Genomic DNA, 22,113 nt, shown 5'->3' with positions numbered 1-22,113 from the left:
CACAAGAGGTAAAAGTGTTCCTTTATTTTAAAAGTTTGAAGTTCACAGGACAACAAAAGGGGGAAGAGAGAAGGAATGGATCATGAAAAATAGCTATTTTACTTTAATTTTTCAACATGACAAAAAAAATCCACTAGAAAAAGGGGGAATTTAAGAGCAGAGCAGAGGGGATGGGGAAGACTGGGAGGTGGGGGGCAGTGCAAAGAGAAAGGAGGAGAGGGTGGGAAAGGGAGGAGGGATGAAAAGGGAAGCGCAAAGCTGAGAAGTATGCTGGGTACTTTCCAATTCTTGGTTCAAGGCCACTTTCCATCCTCCTCCATCCTGCTCTCTGCCCTACAGGGTGAACTTAGGATGTTATTCAGAGCGCCCTTTTTCTCTGGCTTCCACTGAGTTTGTCCAATGGGGAAGGTGGGCAAGTGAATGTAAGGAGGAGGGAAAGTGAGGTCAGGGTATTTATTCCCCTAGGTCTCTTTCTGAAAAGCTGCCTGAGGCTAGACTGAATCTCTGTCTGTTCTTCTGTCCGTAGGTCAACTTTCCTCTCAAAGACATCTGCTTCCATTTTTTAGTCACTCCTTTGACACAGCAACCACAGGCCTGGGGTTGGGAGCAGTTCCACCTCTGTTACTAGCACGGCCTTCCTGCTCAATGCCTTGCAGTTCACCTTTGCTCCGCCAATAACACTGTAAACAAACCCTATTCGAATGTTCCGTCTGTTTGTTGTTGGGACTCCGGTACTGACAGAGGAAATGAGCTAAGGTATGACTTCTGTGAAAGATGCTTTGGGGAGCAGGGAGATAATTTAGACAAATCGCTCTGTGAATACTGCATACAAATTCTCTCTTGGAGGTTTACAATGTTAATATTTAAAAGTTTTGGAGTTTTGTGGTTAAGAAACCTATTCAACTACCATTTATATTCCACGAATAGCATAAAAATTTGGAGGTATGAGGGACACACCAGGTAAAAGGGTGGACAAAAGTAAAGAGAGACTAGGAAAGTAAGTATGATATAAAGGCAGTCAAAATCTGGGCACAGTGTAATCAGTGTTGTGGCTACGCATGATGTCTTGATAAAGGCAGACCCAGCTAAAAACCCAGCTCCAACACTGACCTTGGGCTAGTTAAATAATCTGATTCAGGGTGCTCCAAAGCCTCCTGTTACACTTTTGAAGATTTTATAAACTTCTAAGAAATAAAGCTAAGGCATTATTATAAATTCCACTGCCTAAATGCTGTAATCTTAATATAATTGTAATATTACATAATTTTACAGACTCTACAGTATTAAACAGAAATGCTCTGGAATATGGAACATATTCGTTATATTGAAAAAAAAAAACACCCATCCATAAATCAAATGGGCAACAGCTGTCTGGTCTTTGCAAAGAATTAATCTCTTTTGTCAAGATTAGAAGGTCTGCAGAGGAAAGAAAAGAATTAAGCATCATTATCAGTTAAAGTCACCCAGTAATTCCTGCAATGAAATAGTCTAACTATATTCAGGAATTATCATGAAAACACTCAGCTTTCTAGGTGAATTATTACTGAATTAATATTACCCCCTGGGCTAAGTATGTAGGGAGTATTTTTTAAAAGTTGCTAATGTAAGGAGATATGCTACTGATCTCTTAATCTGATCACATCCAGCAAGAGTTATTTGCCCTGGGGTCTGAGCTACATTGTAATAAAATCAAAGGACATAAAAACTGTGGCAGGAACAGTGCTGAAATTGGAGAAGCATCATTATGAATAGCAACAAGTATGGAGATGCATATGTAAGAGGGTAACTAGAGTCAATATAACCACTGTTCTTCCATGATTTAGGGTAAATAGATAGTTATGGCTCATCTGCTAAATGATCTACTGGGTAGATATTTATGGATTATTATACAGTATATTATTGAGGATCAGCCTGGTTAAAAACAAATAGAGAAAAGAGCAAATGGCACAGACAGGCTTTTAGTAAGGCCATCATTTGTAATATTTCTCAGGAAAAAATCTCTTTCAGAAATTCCTCAGCCTAGCTAATGTGCCATAGAAGGACTCTTCACTTTAGGAGTGCATAAATCCACACAAATTGCTATAATAAGGATTCATCCCATAGCCCTTTTGGCATAAATGCACATCTGGTCTCTGTTTGTAATGAAATCAATTCAAAGCCCCACAGTGCATTAATAATAAAAATGTTCAACATATTGCAACTAAACAAGCCCTGAAAATTTGAGTCTGCAAGATTCTGTCACACATATGTATACTTTTAACACTGATAAATGATTAGGTTACAGAACACTTATCAAATAGCTTAAGATTCCAAAGGTAGACTTTTTTTGGTAATTATTATTTCCACAGGAAAACCCATATGCACGTATGCTAGAAGCTTTTGCTTGCTTGATTTATAATGCCTCTTGGACTTTTATATCTGGAGTTCACAATATCATAAAAATTTTATTAATAATAAAATTATTACAAGCAATAGTGCCTGGCTTAGAGGAAGTTCACAGATTTGCCCTTTAAAAACAACAAAATTCTAGATTAGCACACAGCGTTATCAAATGTTGTCACTAAATCTTAAAGAGAATTAAAATGTGAGAGTATTTCCACATTAATTAAAAAAAATCTTAACTATTTTGTTTGCAAGAGTTATAATCAACAACAGAAGATCTAGGTTTGGGAAAACCTCCCTGGTCAGTCACACGATTTACCTTTTGTGTTATATGGTTGACCCAAGGAGAAGAACAATTGCTAAGATCCGGTCCTTGGGGATCCCAGATTCCATCAGGAGCCAGACAGAGATAAGTTGATACTCCTAAAATAATGAGAAAAAATAGCTCTGCTTTAAATATTCAAACCATCTTGCTTACAAAGACTTCCTGTGTGATGTTTAAATATGAACAAAGGCAAAACTGAGATCATTAAACTAAGATAATGTTTGTTAAAACACCACACACAGCGCCTGACAAACAACTGACATTGGAGAATTGCAACAGAACAAACAAAATCATTCAATATTTTTAAAGCACTTGTTGGCAACTACACCAGATACAGGAAACAATTTCATAAATTAGAGTGATGCGGTACCTGCCTCTATGGGGCTGATTGTGTGAGTTTTCAGAATCAAGGCAGCAGCTGAGTCTTAAAGGAATCAGTCTGCAGGTTTTTCGGGAAAACAAGGTAAGAAAGGGCATTCCAGGTACAGAAAAAAATATGTCGTCCTTGGGAAACTTCAAATGTTTTAAATTGAGGTCTACTATATAGGGGAGTTGTGTTTAATGGACTTGGAAAGGCAAGCAAAGTCAGATCATAAACTCCCTTGTCTGCCACCTGTGGGTGCTGGAAAATCAATGAACATTAAGCAGAGGAGAGAAATGAGCTGATTAAGGTTTTAGAAAGATAACTGTGGCAGCAGCATGGAGGGTGAATCTGAGCGGGGAGATGTGAAGGTTTGGGGGAAGCTATTACAATAATTCAAGTGACAGCCTGTGTGGGTCTGAACAGGACCACAGCAGAAGGGACAGAGAAAAGGTTAAAAATAAGATTGTAGCATAGGGACATTCACCTGGGAGGGCTCCAGAAGGTTTGGTTTCCTTTAAAGCTCTCTCCCAATTTTCACAGAACAATAATGACATACTTCTATAGTGCTGTGTAGTTTTCAAACTGCTTTCAAATAAAGTATTTCACTCACCTTCACAACAAACATCTGAAGTGTTCGGGGGCGGGGGGGGATGTTATTATTTCTCTTTTAGAAATAAAGGAACTGAGGCCCAGAACGAAGGGGACAGTGCTAAGAGACAAGGTTTCAAACTGTTGGAACCAAACGGATTTCAGTACCACAGAAAACTTTAGAACTAAACATTACACCCTTTCATAAAGGGAAGAAAGATTTCAGAATATTTTTAAACACTTTGCTGAAAAAAGAAATTAAATGTGCACTTTCATAAAAGCCAATATTCTTTTTGGTCTTTCTACCACTTCACAAACTATAGGATTCAGAATGATATATCCACGTTGGAACCGTTCTAAGACAAACCCGTTTAAAGTAGCCAAATCAATAACACCCAAAGACATAGTCCTGATTGCTTGTATCGTACATCTATCGTACATTTACTTTATTTACATATTTTATGGAATAAGGCAAATTTTATTTAGTGTATCAAATATTAGTTTTATGAAGAGCAATGTATGTCATAATAAGAAAACCAGGCTATTTCTGGCATAAAAATTGTAAATAATAATATGGTTACTACTTGGGGATATTATCGATCACATCAGTAAAAAATGAGCGGGAGAGAGGGAAGAACTATTTAGCTCTGAACTATCTCCTAGAGAAAACAACGGCTCTTGCTCTCTCTAGGGGGTGTTGAGGGATGGGAGACTGGCTCCTGACTCTGTGAAGAACCTCTGGCTATTAAAGGACAGCTACACTGACTTATCAAAAGGGTGGTCGAACTTTATATTTTGTGAAGTTTTAGGTCATTTCAATGATCATCTTCTAATGGAGAAGTCCACCACCTCCTTTTCTGTTCTCAACATTTGACAGTTGGTGAAAAGCATGAGAACAAGCTCCCAGCAATCCAGTGATTCGCTTGGGGCTGCCGCAGAGACGGGCTGGCTTTCCAGAGCAGCCGGGACATCCACAGCCTAACGGTAACTTCCCCCACAGCCCTCACACCAAGGACAAAAAAAACCACTGGCCTCACATGGATACGCACCAAATCCTCACTGGTGACTTCTCCACAATGTATTTTCAAACTCCAACAATACACTGCTTTAAATTGCAATTCAGCTGAGTTCAGAATTCAATCAAGCAAAGTCACAAAAATATGCAGTAATGAACAAGCAAAAGACTAAAGGAAAAAACTGCAAGAAAAGCAAGCTAACCTAACAAAAGACCTTTAGCTTCGCTCTGCAGAACATACTTACCGATTGTTCCCGCAGGGCACGGCTGCTTGGCCATCTGTCCTTGACGGGTCTTAAACCACATGATTTCTCGGGCTTCCACAGCTTCACAGCTCTCCTCCAGAGCTGGGATTTGGGACGATGCCGATGGCAGATGTGTGGTCATGTCATCAAGCACCTCCACAGCTGGAGACGGGGTGCTGGTGCTCCGGTTTCGTCTTCCTGACACTGATGGGGTGGTGCTCCTGCCTGGGCTCCATGCTGTGGTCCGTAGGGTGGTGCTGGTGGTGGTGCTTCCCATGCCAAGAGGTCCTGTGGTAGAGATTTCTGAAATAAAATTCAAAAGAAAACACCTACGTTGCTTGCTCATCACCTCAAGGTGTCCTAATACTTTAGAAACCATTTTTATTTGGCAGTTCAAAGAGCCTTCAACATGGAAAAAAAACTAAGCCAGTACCAAAGTATCTGAATGCCACCTCAGTACCATGACAGCCATCTGACCCACGCCAAACATCAGCTTGTTCATGGTTCCACTCAACTCAAATCACAGAAAACAAAATTACAGCACAGCCCAACTCTTCAGTAAGCTTCATAATGCTTCAGGCCTTTTTAACCATTACAGGATTGATACTTAGAGCACTCACTTTAGAATTTTCAAACTTAGTAGAATGGGAGAGAGCTATTGTAATAGTCTTTTCACATTAAGTATCACACGAATTTCTAAAGATAAAGCAATTAGGGGAGAGGGATCAGAAAAAAAAAAGGCATTAAAATTTAAAGTGCTCTCCAGCTAAAAAGCAAAGAACAATTCTGAGTATGGTCTCTTTAACATGAAGTAGCTTGATGATCTCCCTGATGCTCTTAGAACTGACCCATCTTAACAAAACTCTCAAACTTGACATTTACTAATGTAAAGTATAAGTTGTGGCCGATTTAGTTGTCTCATAAATTATTATCTTTTTTTTTAAAGATTTTATTTATTTATTTGACAGAGAGAGAGATAGTGAGAGCAGGAACACAAGCAGGGGGAGTGGGAGAGGGAGAAGCAGGCTTCCTGCCAAGCAGGGAGCCTGACGTGGGATGCGATCCCAGAACCCTGGAATCATGACCTGAGCTGAAGGCAGACGCTTAACGACTGAGCCACCCAGGTACCCTCATAAATTATTTTCTAACTAGATTTCTTAAGATGGGGAAATGTATTCCAAATTCCAAATAAAACTGGTAAGGTTCCTTGACCAGATATAAATAGGTTATTAAGCCTAGAACATATCCAAAGGAATGTTCTAACAATACCATGGAAATTATCACTGCAGAGAATCATCTTTCTGGGGAAAATATATTTATATTTCCATCAAAGGAAGGCAAGAGTATGCCAGTGCTCCACATACAGACATTGCATTCCTAACTTAACCTCATTTACTGGCAATAACCCCAGGGGCCCTGGCTCTAGCCAGATTCCAAGTAGCTCGGGTTTATGGAACTCAGGGAGTCCTGTGCTGAGCCTCTAGGTGTTTGTCATTCATTGTCTGCTTTCTTTAACATGTCATCAACTTGACTCTGCTGCCCTGGAAGAGGTGCCACATCTATCACAGTGTAGGTGGTACGTATAAAGCTTCCAAAAACAAGATAGAGACGGCAGTAGGAAGGGGTATGGATTTTCTGCACATTTAATCACTGAACTTGTAGCATTTTCTGAAGTGATGTTATTTTTCTAGCTGTCTCCTTGCTTGTTCTGTTTCCTCTTCCTTTCTTCTAGGCTTTCGTCTTTCCTCTTGGGTTCTCACTCTATGTGAATGTAATGTTCATAACTTCACTGACACAAAGTTCATGAAGGAAGAAAGAGTATCTTTTTTCTCCCCTTCTTCCGTTGACACCACATCTCCCAAAGTCTCATTGATTCTGTCTCATTTCTCTATTTTTTCTCTCTTCCCAATCACCACCAGCCGCACTCCCCCCACCATCAGCAGTGGACGAGTACGGCAGCCTTTTAACCTTTTTTGCCAGTGAAAGCAACACCAGAACAAAATGGCATTACTGGGATTTCAATATCAATGTTTGCAAAATCAAAATTCAGAATTCAAAAAAATTGACACTAACGTTTAACACAACTCAGATATAAAATTTAGCAACATAAGTAAAACTGAATTCTTAAAATTTAAACAGTAGAAATGATTCTAATATATATCATTTGCATTTGAATTTGCTGAAATGTCTCAAAAAGAAAAAACACAATAAAGAAATATTAATAACTTGAAATTAAATATTATTTAATATTAAAATAATTAAAATAAGTTCATATTGAAATTAAATACTCTTTTCTTATTAATTTTGTAATATTAAAGTTAAATATTAAAATGAAAAATTAAAATTAAAATACTCTGATTTTGTTCTTATTGTTCTTATTAATATTAAGCATTAGCCTTAAAAACATGTGTCAGTGGTGTCATTGCTGGGATACAAGCACCTTTTTTTGTGCAAAGTTTTCTGGCTGATAGAAAAGTTCTTCTCCACTTTTATACCACTTGATAGACTAGTATGGCAATAGTTAAAAGCTAACTCCAAGCATTTTCTCCAGCTCCTTCAATTTAAATAATGCCATCTCTCATTTGTAGTTGATTCAGAATTATATAGATACTGAAGAATGCTTTCTAAATGAATGCACTTTTCTACATTTAGATGTTTTAATTAGCATATAATGCTCTGGGAGGGAAGAGACTTGTTTTGCAAACATTTTTGCTCTGATAAAACTGCATAATCCCACACGCAGTGAAAAGATTGACCAGCCTATTGTCTCAATCACACAAACATACACAAGGAGCACTGACACACTGTCACAAGATGCTTGTTTGCTGTGACTCTGGCCTTACCAATTTTGAATAGATTTGTCTTTTAGCGTAGATTTAATATGTTTATCTTTGTGCTCTATGATGATCCAGATTTCAGATTTTTAAAGACTACAGTATCACACCAAATTGTATTTAACAATACCACCACATAATAAATCAATGTTCATTATTTTTCTCTAAAATTACCCTATTGAAACAATGCTCTACCTTTTGCCAGAGGCATCTTGTAGGGTAGAAATTGGAATATGTTACCTTCCAGATTAAAATCCCTTTAATCACTTCTGTCTGCCCTCTAAACAAACACTGGACTCCTTTTCTTTGTGCCTAAAGCCCTTCATGAGTTTATTTCTCTAGCTCATTTGTAATGCTTCTTCATCTTTCAGCTCTACTATTAAACCATACAAAATTACCAGTAATTTCCCAGCTGTACCCTGTTCTTTCTGCCCCAGGGCTTTTGCACATGCTGCAGTGTTTCTGATCCCATTTCCACCTGGCTAATTTCTGTTTAGCCTTTGGGGATTGCTTGGATGCCATCTCCACCAAGGAATATTTTCAAATTTACCAAGATGAGGTTACATACTAATGTGTTTTGTTCAAGATTATTTCCTCAGCTTGTGTCTGACCTACAGTAAATTAGCTCTCAGTCAAGATAGATGGACATTAGGGGTAGGTCAAGGGAGCAGGGGAGGGTCCAGTTGTGAAATATCACAAAAAAAGGAAAAAGATAAATAGAGGGAAATAGCAAATGGGGTAGTTAGGAGTTCTCATAGTTGATAGGCTAGAAAAGTTATTTTATAAATGCATTTTACACCATCATTAAGAAAACTACCAGATAACTCAAAACAGAGAGAAGCAGGGAGAACACAAAGTCTCCTTTTCCCCAAAATAATCCTATTGCAGAACATTCATATTTAAATTGATGGTGAAGCAATGAATACTGATAAAAGAGATTTTTTTAAAGTTTGAATTGTTACATATTACATTGCAAGGACTTAGTTTAATACAGACATACTAATGTTAAGGATCAGAACTTACTTCTTTGGAATTGTGCTGCAGAGAGGTGTCTACAAGCAGGGCCATTTCATTCCATTTGACTTTTAGCAGAATAAAAGTCAAATTTATCCCCCATCCCTTCTATTCCATATACTGCTATGTAAGACTCCCAAGAGTTCCACTCAATGCCAGACTTTGGCAGAATAAGTACTAGTGATATACATGTTGTCACCAGTGCCCAAGAAAGAACTTGCCTTATTGCTAGATACTGGAAAAGAAGATGTAGATTCATGGAAGAGTCATAGCAATGCACTTTGGCCAAGTTCCAGCCCATATCATACACCACAGGAGTTGGCTTTCTCTATCTTCCAGGAAGGGCGAAATGATATGACACTTTTTTCACTGTATTTGGTTATTGAGTCTTACCTGATGACACAGCTAGTTTAATAAAACTATGTTATTAAATGCCTCATGTGGTTGTGGTTGTGTATCAGGGAAAGGTTAAAAGAATATAAAAGAAAATACATTTGAGTGACTATTTACATATAACACTTTATCAAAATTGTGTAATTTTCCTTACTATTCTGTCATTGTTACTATGCTCACTGTGTTTATTATTTTCATAAAAGTAACTAAACAAAAGTCCATATTAACATTTTCCCTCATAATTAACTTATTTCTAGAGGAAAATTTCAATTCTCCTGTCCCCTGAAATATACTGCCCATGGCTTATTTCATTCTTGTATTTTGGTTTATTTTGCTTAATTTATTTTTCCTTCAATCTGCCTTGAAAAGAATAAATATTTTTTTGAATATTACTACAGGTTATAGTTTGTGGAGTATTCTAATGGAAAACAGTGAAAATAACAAACATTTGTATAGTGCTTTACATTTTTCAATGTCTTTATTATCTAATTGAATTCACTGCAGAGTAATTGTAACTACAAATTTCTAATTTTACAAATGAGAAAACATAGGCTCAAATGGTAAGTGAATCATAATCATACATATAGAAAGTAAATCAGTGTCCCCCAAGTCCATATTCCATGTTTCTATAATAAGCTATCAAAAATGACATTCTGAATTATCTCATGCATTCTACAACTGAGTCTTCCAAATGCTTTAAGAAGGGACTGAAGTAAATAGGATTCTAATAAAACATTACTATTCTTGATCACAAAACATTTATTTTGGAGGATGGACATCGTTAATTTTTCCCCCCAAGGTCATATGTTGAAGCCCTAACCCACCTATAATTCTATTTGGAGATGGAGCCTTTAAAAAGGTAATTAAGGTTTCAGTGAGGTCATAAGGGTAGGGCCCTCAACCAATAGCACTGTTGTCCTTAAATGAAGAGGAAGAGATAGTAGGGATGCATGTTCACAGAGTAAAGGCCATGTGAGGACATAGTGAGAAGGTGGCCATCTCTAAGTCAAGGAGTGAGACCTCGGGAGAAACCAACCTTACCAGCACCTTGGTCTCGGATTTTTAGTTGCCAGAGCTGTGAAGTAATCAATTTCTGTTAAGTCACCTAGTCTGTGGTATTTTGTTATGGCAGCCCTAGCAGACTAATACAGGCACTTTCTAAAAAACTGTAAGTTTAAAACAGAATATAAAACTTCACAATACAAGTTTACCTTCTACTCATAAAGTGCATGAACTTTCTTCTTGATTCTCCTTCATTTTTTCCTTTCTTCTCTAAAATATGTATCTCTCCTCAGGGTTTTCCCTTTACTAATCTTCTGTGTTAATTTCATTCCAACATATAATATTTGGGCTGACTACAGAAACATTTCTTTCTCCCCACCCTCCAGGTATTTATTTAAATCCAAGGTCAATTACTGAAGAAATCTTCCCAAGGGCTTGATAGAGGAAATAAGAAACCTAAAACTATAACAACACTGCAAGTGGCTTTTGGTATTTGTGCAGTGCCCTGGGTAGAAGAGAGAAATTCTGCCTGATCCCCATGGATATCAGATGGTTACAGGAGATTTGATTACACCTATGTTTGAAAAAGAAACATTAATTTTACCTGTCAGGAAATTATCCAATTCTTTCCAGAATTCATTCATAATACGTGGCTTTATGGCTAAGATAGTGAAATTCCACAAATTAATCAGCCATGTGAAGGCATGTTTATTTTTGTAATTTAATCCATTTATATTTTCTGATTTTCTTGTAGCATCTCATGCTTATTGCAAATAGAGGTAAACATCTGCTCTAATTAAACATGAATTTGTAATGGCCTTATATAAAATAATAACCCAAAATAGGGGGCTTGGGGACATCTTATTAAAATTATCTGCTACATATTTAGTCCTACCATGCCAGGAACTGTGTTGTATGTTTTATATTTGTTCTAATTTAATGCTCCTAACAATCTTTGGATAGATATATTTACCTTCACTTCAGAGATGAAATTAGTCAAATCAAGTAATTCTCCAAGCTCACATAACTGTCGAGTGATTGAACCAGGATTTCAAACCACGTCCAACAAAATCCCTCACTTTCCATTAAGACAATGGGTGGTGTTAAAACTTAGATGAAATTTAATGACGGAAACACATATGGAAAAAGTCTTCATGTTTTGGAACTTAATTTGTCCCAAACACTGCTCACATGTACTTTTACAGGAATTGGCCCATTTAATTCTGACAACATATCTGTGAGGAGGTACTATTAATTACTTTCATATTACAAATGGTGAAGATGAAGCACCAAGAGATTCAGTAATTTTTCAAAAGTTAAAAGTTCATAAGTAGAAGAACAGGAAAACGACGGAGGCACGGTTACGGAGACCTCATTCTTAAGCATACTAACCTAGAGGGGACATTGAGAACCTCAACTTGATCCATAAGAAAACAGCCTGCCCACTGTTGTTAAGAGTGCGGGGGAAAAAAAAAAAAGAGTGGAGGAAGTAATTGTCTTTGAGCTAATTTCTTTCTGCTTATGGCATTTCTAATTTTCCTAAAGTTAAAAACTGTAAAATCCACAAAACTTAATACATTGCTTAGCACCTAAGTAGACAATAAACAAGCAGCAAACAATAATGTGAGATATTAGTTGGCCTTCTTTGAGCATATATCATATACCAGGCAGGGTGGTACTGCTTTACATGCATAATTGAGGTACAGAGAAGTTACGTGAATTTCCTAACTTCACACAGTCCGTAAGCGGTAAAGTGAGCATTTAAATACAGGTAGTTTGACTCTAAAACTCGTGTGTATCCATATTATCTGATAGAGGTTTGAAATCTTTTTTTTTAAGTATCAAGTCTGGCATATATTATGTGCCTATAAGAGAGTTCAGCTCTAGGAATTACACGATTAATTCATTCTATCCATATTTACTAATCAACTATTATGTAATAGGAGTTGTATTGGGAATAAAATGTTGAGTATTTTGCCCTGACTCCTGCTTTTGGCTTAGGTCATGATCTCAGGGTCATGAGATTGAGCCCCATGTCCAGCACCATGCTGGGTGTGGAGCCTGCTTAAGATTCTCTCTCGCCTTCTCCCTCTGCCCCTCCCCCATTTAAAAATAAATAAATGAATAAATAAACTGATTAATTAAATAAAATGAAAGAGATGTGACTTTGAACAAATTATAATTGCCCTCATTAAGCCCTTTCTAAGAGGCTTTATAGGAAAAGCAACTGGAGAAGATAGGAAATAGAAGAAAAATATACTAACTATATTTTTTATTCAGGATATGTTTGCTGGTGTTTGCCTTATATTACACATTGTGCTGGGCATCAAGGATTCAGAGGTGAAGCAGAGAGTACTGACCTCAAGAAGATTTTAATATACTGTATTCTGTTAAATGTACAATATCATCAATTATTCTTTGTGTCACTTAACCTAGAAAAATGAAATCTCTGCTAATTAAACTCTAACATATCTTTGTTAGGTGCATTCCAACTTATGAATGTTAAAAGATGAAATAATGAGAATCTTAGAGTTAGTAAAACACTATAATAGCAGAAATGTCTTCTTATAACATAATGAGATAAATATTCATTTAAAAGAGATGTGACTTTGGGGCACTTAGGTGGCTCAGTGGGTTAAGCATCTGACTCCTGCTTTTGGCTTAGGTCATGATCTCAGGGTCATGAGATTGAGCCCCATGTCCGGCACCATGCTGGGTGTGGAGCCTGCTTAAGATTCTCTCTCGCCTTCTCCCTCTGCCCCTCCCCCATTTAAAAATAAATAAATGAATAAACTGGTTAATTAAATAAAATGAAAGAGATGTGACTTTGAACAAATTATAATACCTCTCTGTGCCTTAGTTTTTTTCCACTACATGGAGCTAATAACGTATATACTTATTTGAGAAAAAAAAAAAAATGGCAGTATGGATTTAAAGTACTTAGCAAAGTAAATGACAGAGAATAATACATTAATAGATGTTTATTATCAGTGATAATATTGTTATTTATTCCTTGCTTTGACCAAAAATTATTGATTGCTTCCTATGTGCCAATTGCTAATCCAGATGCTGGGGACACAGAGGTGAACAATAAAAATGACAAAAACTAAAAATCTCTGCCCCCATAAAGCTTACATTTTAGTAGGAGAGATAAATAATAAATAGGACAAAAAATTAAAATATACAGTATGTTAGATATTAAAAAGTGCTGAGGATTAAAAAGAACAAATAAAGCAGCAGAAAGTAATAGAAAGTGCTGGGTGAGGGCAATTGCAATTTTTGATAGGGTGTCAGGCACGGCCTTGCTGTTAAGGCGACAAGTGGCAGAGTGAGAGACAGGAATACCTGGGGAGCCTCTCAGATCGAGGAGCCAGTGTCCATAAAGGCCTAGGAACAGGAGGTGGCCAGTGTAACTGGAGCAATGTATGCGAGGGAAAACCACCATGAAAGGAGACTGGAGAGGTGGCGGGGACTGCAGCCCATGGGACTTTACAGTTATGCTGAGGACTCTGGTTGGTATTTATCTGGTATGGAAAGTCACTGGAAGGTTGTGAGCAGAGCAGTGACGTGATCTAACTTAGGTTCACTTGAGTGGCTGAATGGGCGAAGAGCAGAAGTAGGAAGAACAAGTGCCTAACTGGCCAGACATCTGAGGTGCTGGCGGTGATGAGAATGACTAGAATGCTGTGAGATACATATATACCAGCAAAAGCATGGGGTTTGAGAGAGGAGGTGAGGACTTCTGGGTATGGGTGCTATGATCCTCACTGACATAGTAGGCCTTCAATAATCGTTGATTGAATTGAACTGACGTTTGCCCCTTCACTTAAACAAAAGGAGAGTTAGTCCTTCTCATGTAAATTCTCCTCTAGCTCCATTCAATTATTATTATATAAATAATTAAATTTGAAACAACCACAGAAATATATTGATTTCAAACTGTATGAAAATATTCCTGAGGACTCCTGAGTTATAATCAACAGAAGCATGCTGGTTTGCTCATTACTGTAAAATTTCTAGAAGTTTTAATTTCTGAGAATATTAAGTAAACTCTGGTCGTTATGAAACCATGCAAACAACAAACTAGGAAAATAAATTCAAGTGGATTTGAATTTCCTGATTTCTCAACAACCGGTGAAACATTCAAGGAGGGGAAGTAGTTGAATTGGTGTTAGGATTTAGAATAATTCCTTATTTCTAGTCTCAATATTGTGTTTTATTCCCCTAGATCTGACATCATTGTTATCCAGTTACTGGAGTTATTGCCTAATGTTTGCAGTGACATATGTTTTATTACTAACTTGTGAATTGTAGTTTACCTGTGAAGATAAAGTGATACCAAAATATAAGGGTTATACATGATTTATTTTTAAGTATAAAGTTAAAATAAATTCAAGAAAAATAAAATTATCCTCTGTTTGGAAATGAAATACTCAAGTGAACAGTGAAGAATGAAGAAGAGTTCATCATTTGAGCTTCAAGTTTTTTTTAAAGAAATGCAATTTTAGTAACTTTGATCTATTGCAGATGCTTGAAAAATATGTATGTGCTTGTCTTGTTATATCTGCACAAGTTTCTAAGAAACTGATAAAATGTAAGGCTCTATTTTAGGACAGCTACTTGTCTTGGCTATTTGCTTTGTTGTTTATGTTTAGAGTCTGGAAAAAAGAAGGACATTATACGGCTTTTTAAGTACCTCAAAATATTTTTCAACCCCCCCCAGAAATTTAAAAACCTCTAGCATTGATTTTTTTAATCTAATAAACCTAAGAGTGACATGAACTGGAGTTCCAATTAACTGCTAGAACGGGACTTCCATGTTGTATATAACATGGTCCCTCTCCTCAAGGAGTTTATGGGGTGGGCAGTCTAATTTTATCATAGGTTGTGGAAAGTTAAAGAGTAGCTCTTCACTGTGCCCATCAACTCTCTCACACTGGTGAGTCACTAAACATTTCATTTATTGAGGTAATTTAAATAATAAAAAGGAAAGCAGCTGTAAAGTTGGCATATAAGTGATTTTTTTTTTTTTTTTTTGAAGATTTTATTTATTTGACAGAGAGAGACATAGCGAGAGAGGGAACACAAGCGGGGGATTGGGAGAGGGAGAAGCAGGCTTCCCGCGGAACAGGGAACCCAATGTGGGGCTCGATCCCAGGACCCTGGGATCAGGACCTGAGCCAAAGGCAGTCGCTTAACGACTGAGCCACAGGCGCCCTGGCATATAAGTGATTCTTAATTTCAAATGCAACAACACCCATATTGTATGGTCTTCTAAAGGACTTAACCATATAGATTATAGACTTGATACATAAATTAAGTCTATTTGCCAAAATCACATTTAAACTTTACAACTCTTCCCGAGTGCAGGGAAATTTGACATTCTGCTTTGTTTCCATGTAAATATACTTCTTGGGATACATTAAGTACTCAATCATGCATGTTGGGTGAGTGAGAATAAATATGCTTTCTTTTGCAAAGTATTTTCAGAAGATCTATGTATACTACTGTATCTCAATTACATTGACATTTTGGATTAAATAATTTGATCACCTACTCCAGATTAAATTTTGTAAGATTTGATATACAACAGTTTCAAATTTTTACTTACACAATATTCAAAAGTCAAAATACAAGTATCAGAAATTATAGACCTAGACTCTCAAGGAACTTAAATATTTAAACAGATGCTATTAGTTTATAATTACTTCCCTTTAAAATAATTGTTAAAAAAAAAAAGGAAATAGATCCCAAAATGGAGTCACTTGTGCTAAGCCCCCCATCAGCAAACCAAGACTTAATACTTAACCTAATTGCAGTTTCAGCTTCTTCTAGGAATGTAACCTTTAACCAGTTAGTCTGTAATTACCTGGTTAACACTAGTGAGTAGTCTGCCTGATGGACCCTTCTTTTCCCCATAGGAAGGTGACCATGCCTAAAACAATCCAATCTTTGCTAGAAATTTCCTTTTCCTGCCCCCTCCTATCTACAAAAACCTTCCATTTTGTATAGCTTTTTGCAGTCCCTTTCTACTTGCTAGATAGGATGCTGCCCAACTCATGAATCATTGAATAAAACCAATTAGATCTTCAAATTAACTCAGTTGAATTTTGCTTTTTTGCAAAGGAAAGGGTAGAATAGTCTATGTTGAACTGAGGATTAGGTGATTGAGTGATTAGGCCAAGGTATTTTCTGTTATAGACTCAGGAATAGAATTCAGGGCATCTAAGGCAAATGTTTTCAACTAGTCCTCATGTTGAGAATTTAGCAGCTTCTTCTCACTTACTTGTGCACCAAACAACTTATTTTCTTTCACCTATCATGCCAAACATGCCTATCCATCACATTCCAAATTAATGGAGTAATATAGAAAAACCTCCCCATTTTGCTTTCTCCTGGTTATTATTACTACTACTATTATTATTTAAAGCATTCTTTTTTTTAAAAAAAGATTTTATTTATTTAGTTGTCAGAGGGAGGGGGGAGAGAGAGAGCATGCAGGCACGCACCACCATCAGGGGAGCAGCAGAGGGAGAGGGAGAAGCAGGCTCCCCGCTGAACAAGGAGCCCGATGTGGGGCTCGATCCCAGAACCCTGCGATCATGATCTGAGCTGAAGGCAGATGCTTAACTGACTGAGCCACCCAAGCATCCCTTATTATTATTTTTTAAGAGGATGGAATCATGTACTCCATAGGTAGAGATAAGTAGGTCAGAGAAGCAAATTGCTCGGGGAGAATCTGCCCACAGGATAATGATTTCCAGGTTTCTCTACTAAAAAGAAAAAGGAAACACACACATACACATATATATATGTACAAATACATGCACATCACACATATATTCCAAACTGCTGGGGAGAATAAGTAAACAAAATGGATACTGATTATATTGGGCTCCTCTACTTCAAAAGAGTTATGTTCATTTTCAGAGACTTATGAAGAAACCTCAAAAGCTTCATAAAAGGGCATTTACTGTATTAATAATAAAAGGCAGTGAGGTAGCCTGGGAAAAGCATTGATTTTATGTTCAAATATTAGATTACCATCTACTAGCTATTTGGCTTTGGGCAAATTAATCTTCCAGAAATTCAAAATTTCCTTATCTTTAATAATGTGGATTCCTATTATTTATTTTGGTGATACTAACATACAATAGACATTCAATAATAATATAACATTATTATAATCAAATTCAGGTTATTCCAAGATGCCATCAACTTTCTTTCAGGAGAATTATAAATAGCCATCTAACTTACAAAGGTGAAGTAGTTTTTGCATTTCTCTAACAAGAACAGAAGATAGGCCAGCCTGAAATAAAATTATAAAGTTTATCTTTTTCACCTCAATCTCTGAAGGACATTTGAAACCCCAGTAGTAATTTACCACCCACTTTATCCAAGCCAGCTTTGGAAAAGACAGTGATACTGTTAGTTGCACTCCAATGGGAAATAATTTTTTAAGAAAAAATAATGTGAATAAGGAAAAAAAATATTTCTTCAAAATCGTTTGCCTGCTCTGAATAGGATTGGGAGCATACAGGATATTTCAAAACTTTTTTCAAAAAAATATTCAGTGTTTAGCTTTGAAAGTAAAATGGGAGGGGGAAGATCGGAAAGAAAAGGGCCATTTTAAATCAATATTGAAATATATAATTTGATTAAAATCAAGCTATTATGGATTAAAAATTGTAGATGGCCCACATAATTTAGGAGTCCACAAGTGATATTGCCTGTAGCCTGATCTCTTGGAAGCACAACTTGATCTTCATGTAGGAGCGTGTCAAAAAACTCTGCAGGCCAACTTTTAGACTCTTTTTGGTAGCCCAAAGTCCCCATGAAGACAGACTATTGCTGTTTTTCTCAGCAATAATCCTCAATGACTTGAACAGCATGTGACACAGAGGAGGGGCTCAATTAGCATTTGTTCAATAAATGCACTCTCACATCAACTGCCTTGATTCACTACAAAATATTCATAATAGGACTTGCAAATTTGATCACTGATGCACTGAGAGTATTGCTTTCGTTATTCTTCACCACCATTCCCATTCTTTAAAAAGCCTGTTCTATTATAATAGCCTTAAAAAATAAACTTTTCATTTTAAAATAAATACAGACTCACAGGAAGTTGCAAAAATAGTAAAAAGAGCCCCTCCCTCAGCTTCCCTCAGTGGAGAGATCTTATATAACTACAGTAGAGTATCAAAGCCAGGAAATGGCATTGGTATATGACTGTATCAGTTTGACTACAGACTGTATTTGGTTTTCACCTGCATTCATTTATGGGTGCATGCTTATGTTCTAAGAGATTTTATCTCAGGTACAGATTTGTATAACCACTGCCACATTCAAGACGCAGAACCATTCCATCATACAGAAGAACTACCTTGTGCCTCCTCTTTGTATTCAAATCCGTCCCCACCCCCCCATCGCTATCTCCTAGCAACCACTTATCTATTCTCCATCTCTATAGTTTCATCCTTTCAAGAGTGTTATATAAATAGAATCATAGGCATGACACCTTTTGAGATGGACTCTTTTCACTAAGCGTAATGCTCTTGAGGGCCACCCAGGTAGTTGTAGCTATGGGTAGTTAAGTCATCTCCCTGCATCATCAAATGAGTACCTATACTCTGTCTTTTACCTTGTACCTGCAGTGACCTCTGAGAAATGCAAATCTGATGTTGTTGCTCTTTAAAAGCTCCCAACTGATCTTACTATAAAGTCAAAATCCTTAAACATGGTATAAAAAGCCCACTAATCCTCACCCTGCCTACCTCTCCACTTAAGCCTCCTTGCCTTTGTTGTCTTCTAACCATCCTGGATTTATTTCCTGTGTCCCCAGAAAGGCCCCTTCTCACCTTCAATGATGGAAGTGTGTCTTTCTGGAACACTATTCTCAATCTCAACTACTCTTCCCCCTTGTGTCCCATTCCCTGTACTTAAGTTAAATCACTAATCCTTTGGGGGCCGCCTGGGTGGCTCAGTCGTTAGGCGTCTGCCTTCAGCTCAAGTCAAAACCCCAGGGTCCTGGGATTGATCCCCACATTGGGCTCCCTGCTCCATGGGGAGCCTGCTTCTCCCTCTTCCACTCCCCCGCTTGTGTTCCCTCTCTGGCTGTGTCTCTCTCTGTCAAATAAATAAAATCTTAAAAAAAAAAATCACTAATCCTTTTGATATCTGTGATTTATAGTGATTGTAAGCAGAAATGGGAACTGATTAATGAAATTGTTATTTTGGATTACTCATATTTGTATTCAATGTATTTTTTTATTTTTTTATTTTTAGGATATAAATTCAGAATAAGAATTTAGGAATCCATTCTTTCTGGGAGTGGTCATTTATTACCCCACTAGCTAGACAGAGCCACATGAAGGGACATCTGCCTATAAGTACCAGCTCCTGCACATTCTAGATGTGAAACTTTGGACAAATCTCTAAACCAGGATGAGCATTAGTTCTCTTTAAAAAATTGGGTAAAGTAGACTTACGAATGATAATGCAATATTTCACATCCAGAACAGTTCCTGGCACATGATAGGTGCTTAATAAATATTTTGTGTATTTGTGAATATCCATATAAGATATGCAAATGGTACAAACATACAAGGAAGTTATATGAAGGAAACAAAAAATCTATTTGACTATATAATTCCATGTCCTCTAAAATTACACATTATGAATACAAATGATATAAAATAGAAATTCTGAATTCTATGAAAGTGAAAACTACACTTGCTATCTACCATAATGCAACTTTAACAGTCATCACATATGTGTTAAATATCACAGAATATGTCTTATAGTATATCTCAGAGATCAAATGGTATCTGAAAAGAATTAGTTATCTGTACATCTTAAGAGAACATAAATGGAGGGGCGCCTGGGTGGCTCAGTTGGTTAAGCGACTGCCTTCGGCTCAGGTCATGATCCTGGAGTCCCTGGATCGAGTCCCGCATCGGGCTCCCTGCTCAGCGGGGAGCCTGCTTCTCCCTCTGACCCTCCCCCCTCTCATGTGCTCTCTCTCTCTCATTCTCGCTCTCTCAAATAAATAAATAAATCTTTAAAAAAAAAAAAAAAAAGAGAACATAAATGGAAAAAAGATTCAATGTGATCATAAAACTCTTATTCATTAATATTTTGCTTCATTGCTTAATAATGAATCTCTTTAATATTATAGCCTTTGTGGTATCACACTCTCACTGCTAAAATTAATTTCCAACAATGTAGAAATTAATCTGGCTTATATTAAAGGCAAAGAGAAACATAGCTGCATATCAAAGAGTATAGATTCAGCACATAATTGAAGTAAAAGTAAACAGAAAAAGTTCCCCAGCAAGTATCTAGTAAACAAAATTTATTATAACAAGACAAATTTACTATAACAAGATAAATTTAATTTATGGTAACAGAGATTCAATACCTATTTTTGTGTTATGTAACTCACGGTACTTTCAGTTATTATTCAATTTATCCTATGTACAATTATATATTTTAAATGTAGAAGAACCTTCACCTATCACTAGCAGTGGTGGACCCAAGATAGCCTTTCCTCTCCCCAAGCCTCCTACCACCAACCACCAAATAATGTGAAAATTCTTAATACAGAGGAAGAAAATAAAACAGAGAGGTGAGCAAGCTAATAGTGACAAAATATAGGTCTTCAGAAAGAGGGGACCAAATAGAGCAACATAGTTTTGTGAGTTGACTATAGACAGAGCACTTTGATGTTATTGCAAATATTCTATACATATGAAAAAGTAGCAGTGATAGGCATTATGTGACAATTATCTGTGGTCACCCTTCTGCTTCCCTGAATAATACGTATATTTTACCACCAAGTACTTTATATTTAGCCCATTAACTTTTAATGAATAGCAACATTTTTTAAATAAAATACAAAAATAAATAGAAGATAATTTCCCTTTGGCAGACAGACTTCTAAGTGGCCCCCCTGATCCCTATCTACCTACTTTTGTGTAATTCCTTACTCTTGAGCATGGGTGAGATCTGTACTTGCTTCTACCCTATAGAATATGGCAAAGGTGTTGGAACGGATGTCATCATGTGCACAATCTACATTACATATTTTGTCTTATGAAAAGACTTACCATTCTGGCTTTGAAGAAGTAAGCTGCCATGTTGTGGGCTGCCTACAGAGAGGGTCACAGGACGAGGAGCTGAGAACAACAGTTAGCAAGAAACTGAGGCCCAAAGAATGTAATGCTGCCCATGACCACATGAGCTTGGAAATAGATTCTTCCCCAGTCCAATATTCAAATGAGAACTCATCCCTGGTGGCACTATGATTGCAGTCTTATAGAAGATCCACCCAGGGTAGGCCTGGACTCCTGACCACAGAATATTTGAGATAATACATGTGCATTTTTTAGGTCACTCAGTTTATAGTAGCATTGTTATATACAATACAAGGCCTAACTCTTTTCCCAGTTTTTGTGAATTAGAATGTAAAATTTAGGATATGATTTGGCTTTATATCTTTATTTACAGCATGAATTCCCAACCTTGGTACTACTGACATTATAGGACACAACAATTCTTTGTTGTGTGGCTTTATGGGGTGTTGTCTTGTGCATTGTAGAATATTTAGCAACATCTCTGGCCTTTATGCACTAGATGCTGGTAGTACTCTCTACCCACAGTTGCGACAACCAAAACTTCTCTAGAAATTGCCAAATGTCCTTTCGGGACAAAGTTACCTCTGTTTGAGAACTCACGATGTAGAGGAATTTCTTCATTTACCTCTAATCTGTGTTTGTTCAATGAGAGGGCTACTGCATGCTGATAGCAGCTTTAGGATATTTTAAATATATATTAATCTAAACATGAAATGGCTCCATGGTTGCTTTTCAACTTGTGAAATGGCTCAAAGGCTGTATATAAAGGGAAATTGGATGGCTTTCAAAAACACAGATTCTGCTTTTTCAACT

The 22,113-nt window shown here is 36.9% G+C and overlaps 1 protein-coding gene across 25 annotated transcripts in view; it reads right to left on the bottom strand.

The window, feature by feature from the left end:
• ADGRL3 (adhesion G protein-coupled receptor L3) overlaps positions 1 to 22,113 on the bottom strand; it is an 829,369-nt gene that overhangs the window by 176,715 nt on the left and 630,541 nt on the right. For 17 of the 25 annotated variants that reach the window (XM_078068714.1, XM_078068715.1, XM_078068719.1 and 14 more), the window contains 2 exons: positions 4,920 to 5,222; positions 2,702 to 2,805 (listed from right to left, as the gene is read on the bottom strand). In XM_078068714.1, coding sequence (XP_077924840.1) covers positions 2,702 to 2,805; positions 4,920 to 5,222 — 407 coding nt within the window. The remainder of the gene's footprint in view (positions 1 to 2,701; positions 2,806 to 4,919; positions 5,223 to 22,113) is intronic. The other 8 variants (XM_078068701.1, XM_078068704.1, XM_078068710.1 and 5 more) reach the window with 1 other exon arrangement.

Source organism: Halichoerus grypus, chromosome 3, assembly GCF_964656455.1.
Source record: "Halichoerus grypus chromosome 3, mHalGry1.hap1.1, whole genome shotgun sequence".
NCBI lineage: Eukaryota > Metazoa > Chordata > Mammalia > Carnivora > Phocidae > Halichoerus > Halichoerus grypus.
The sequence above is the reverse complement of the archived record's forward strand: the minus strand, read 5'-3'. Positions and strand labels throughout refer to the sequence as shown.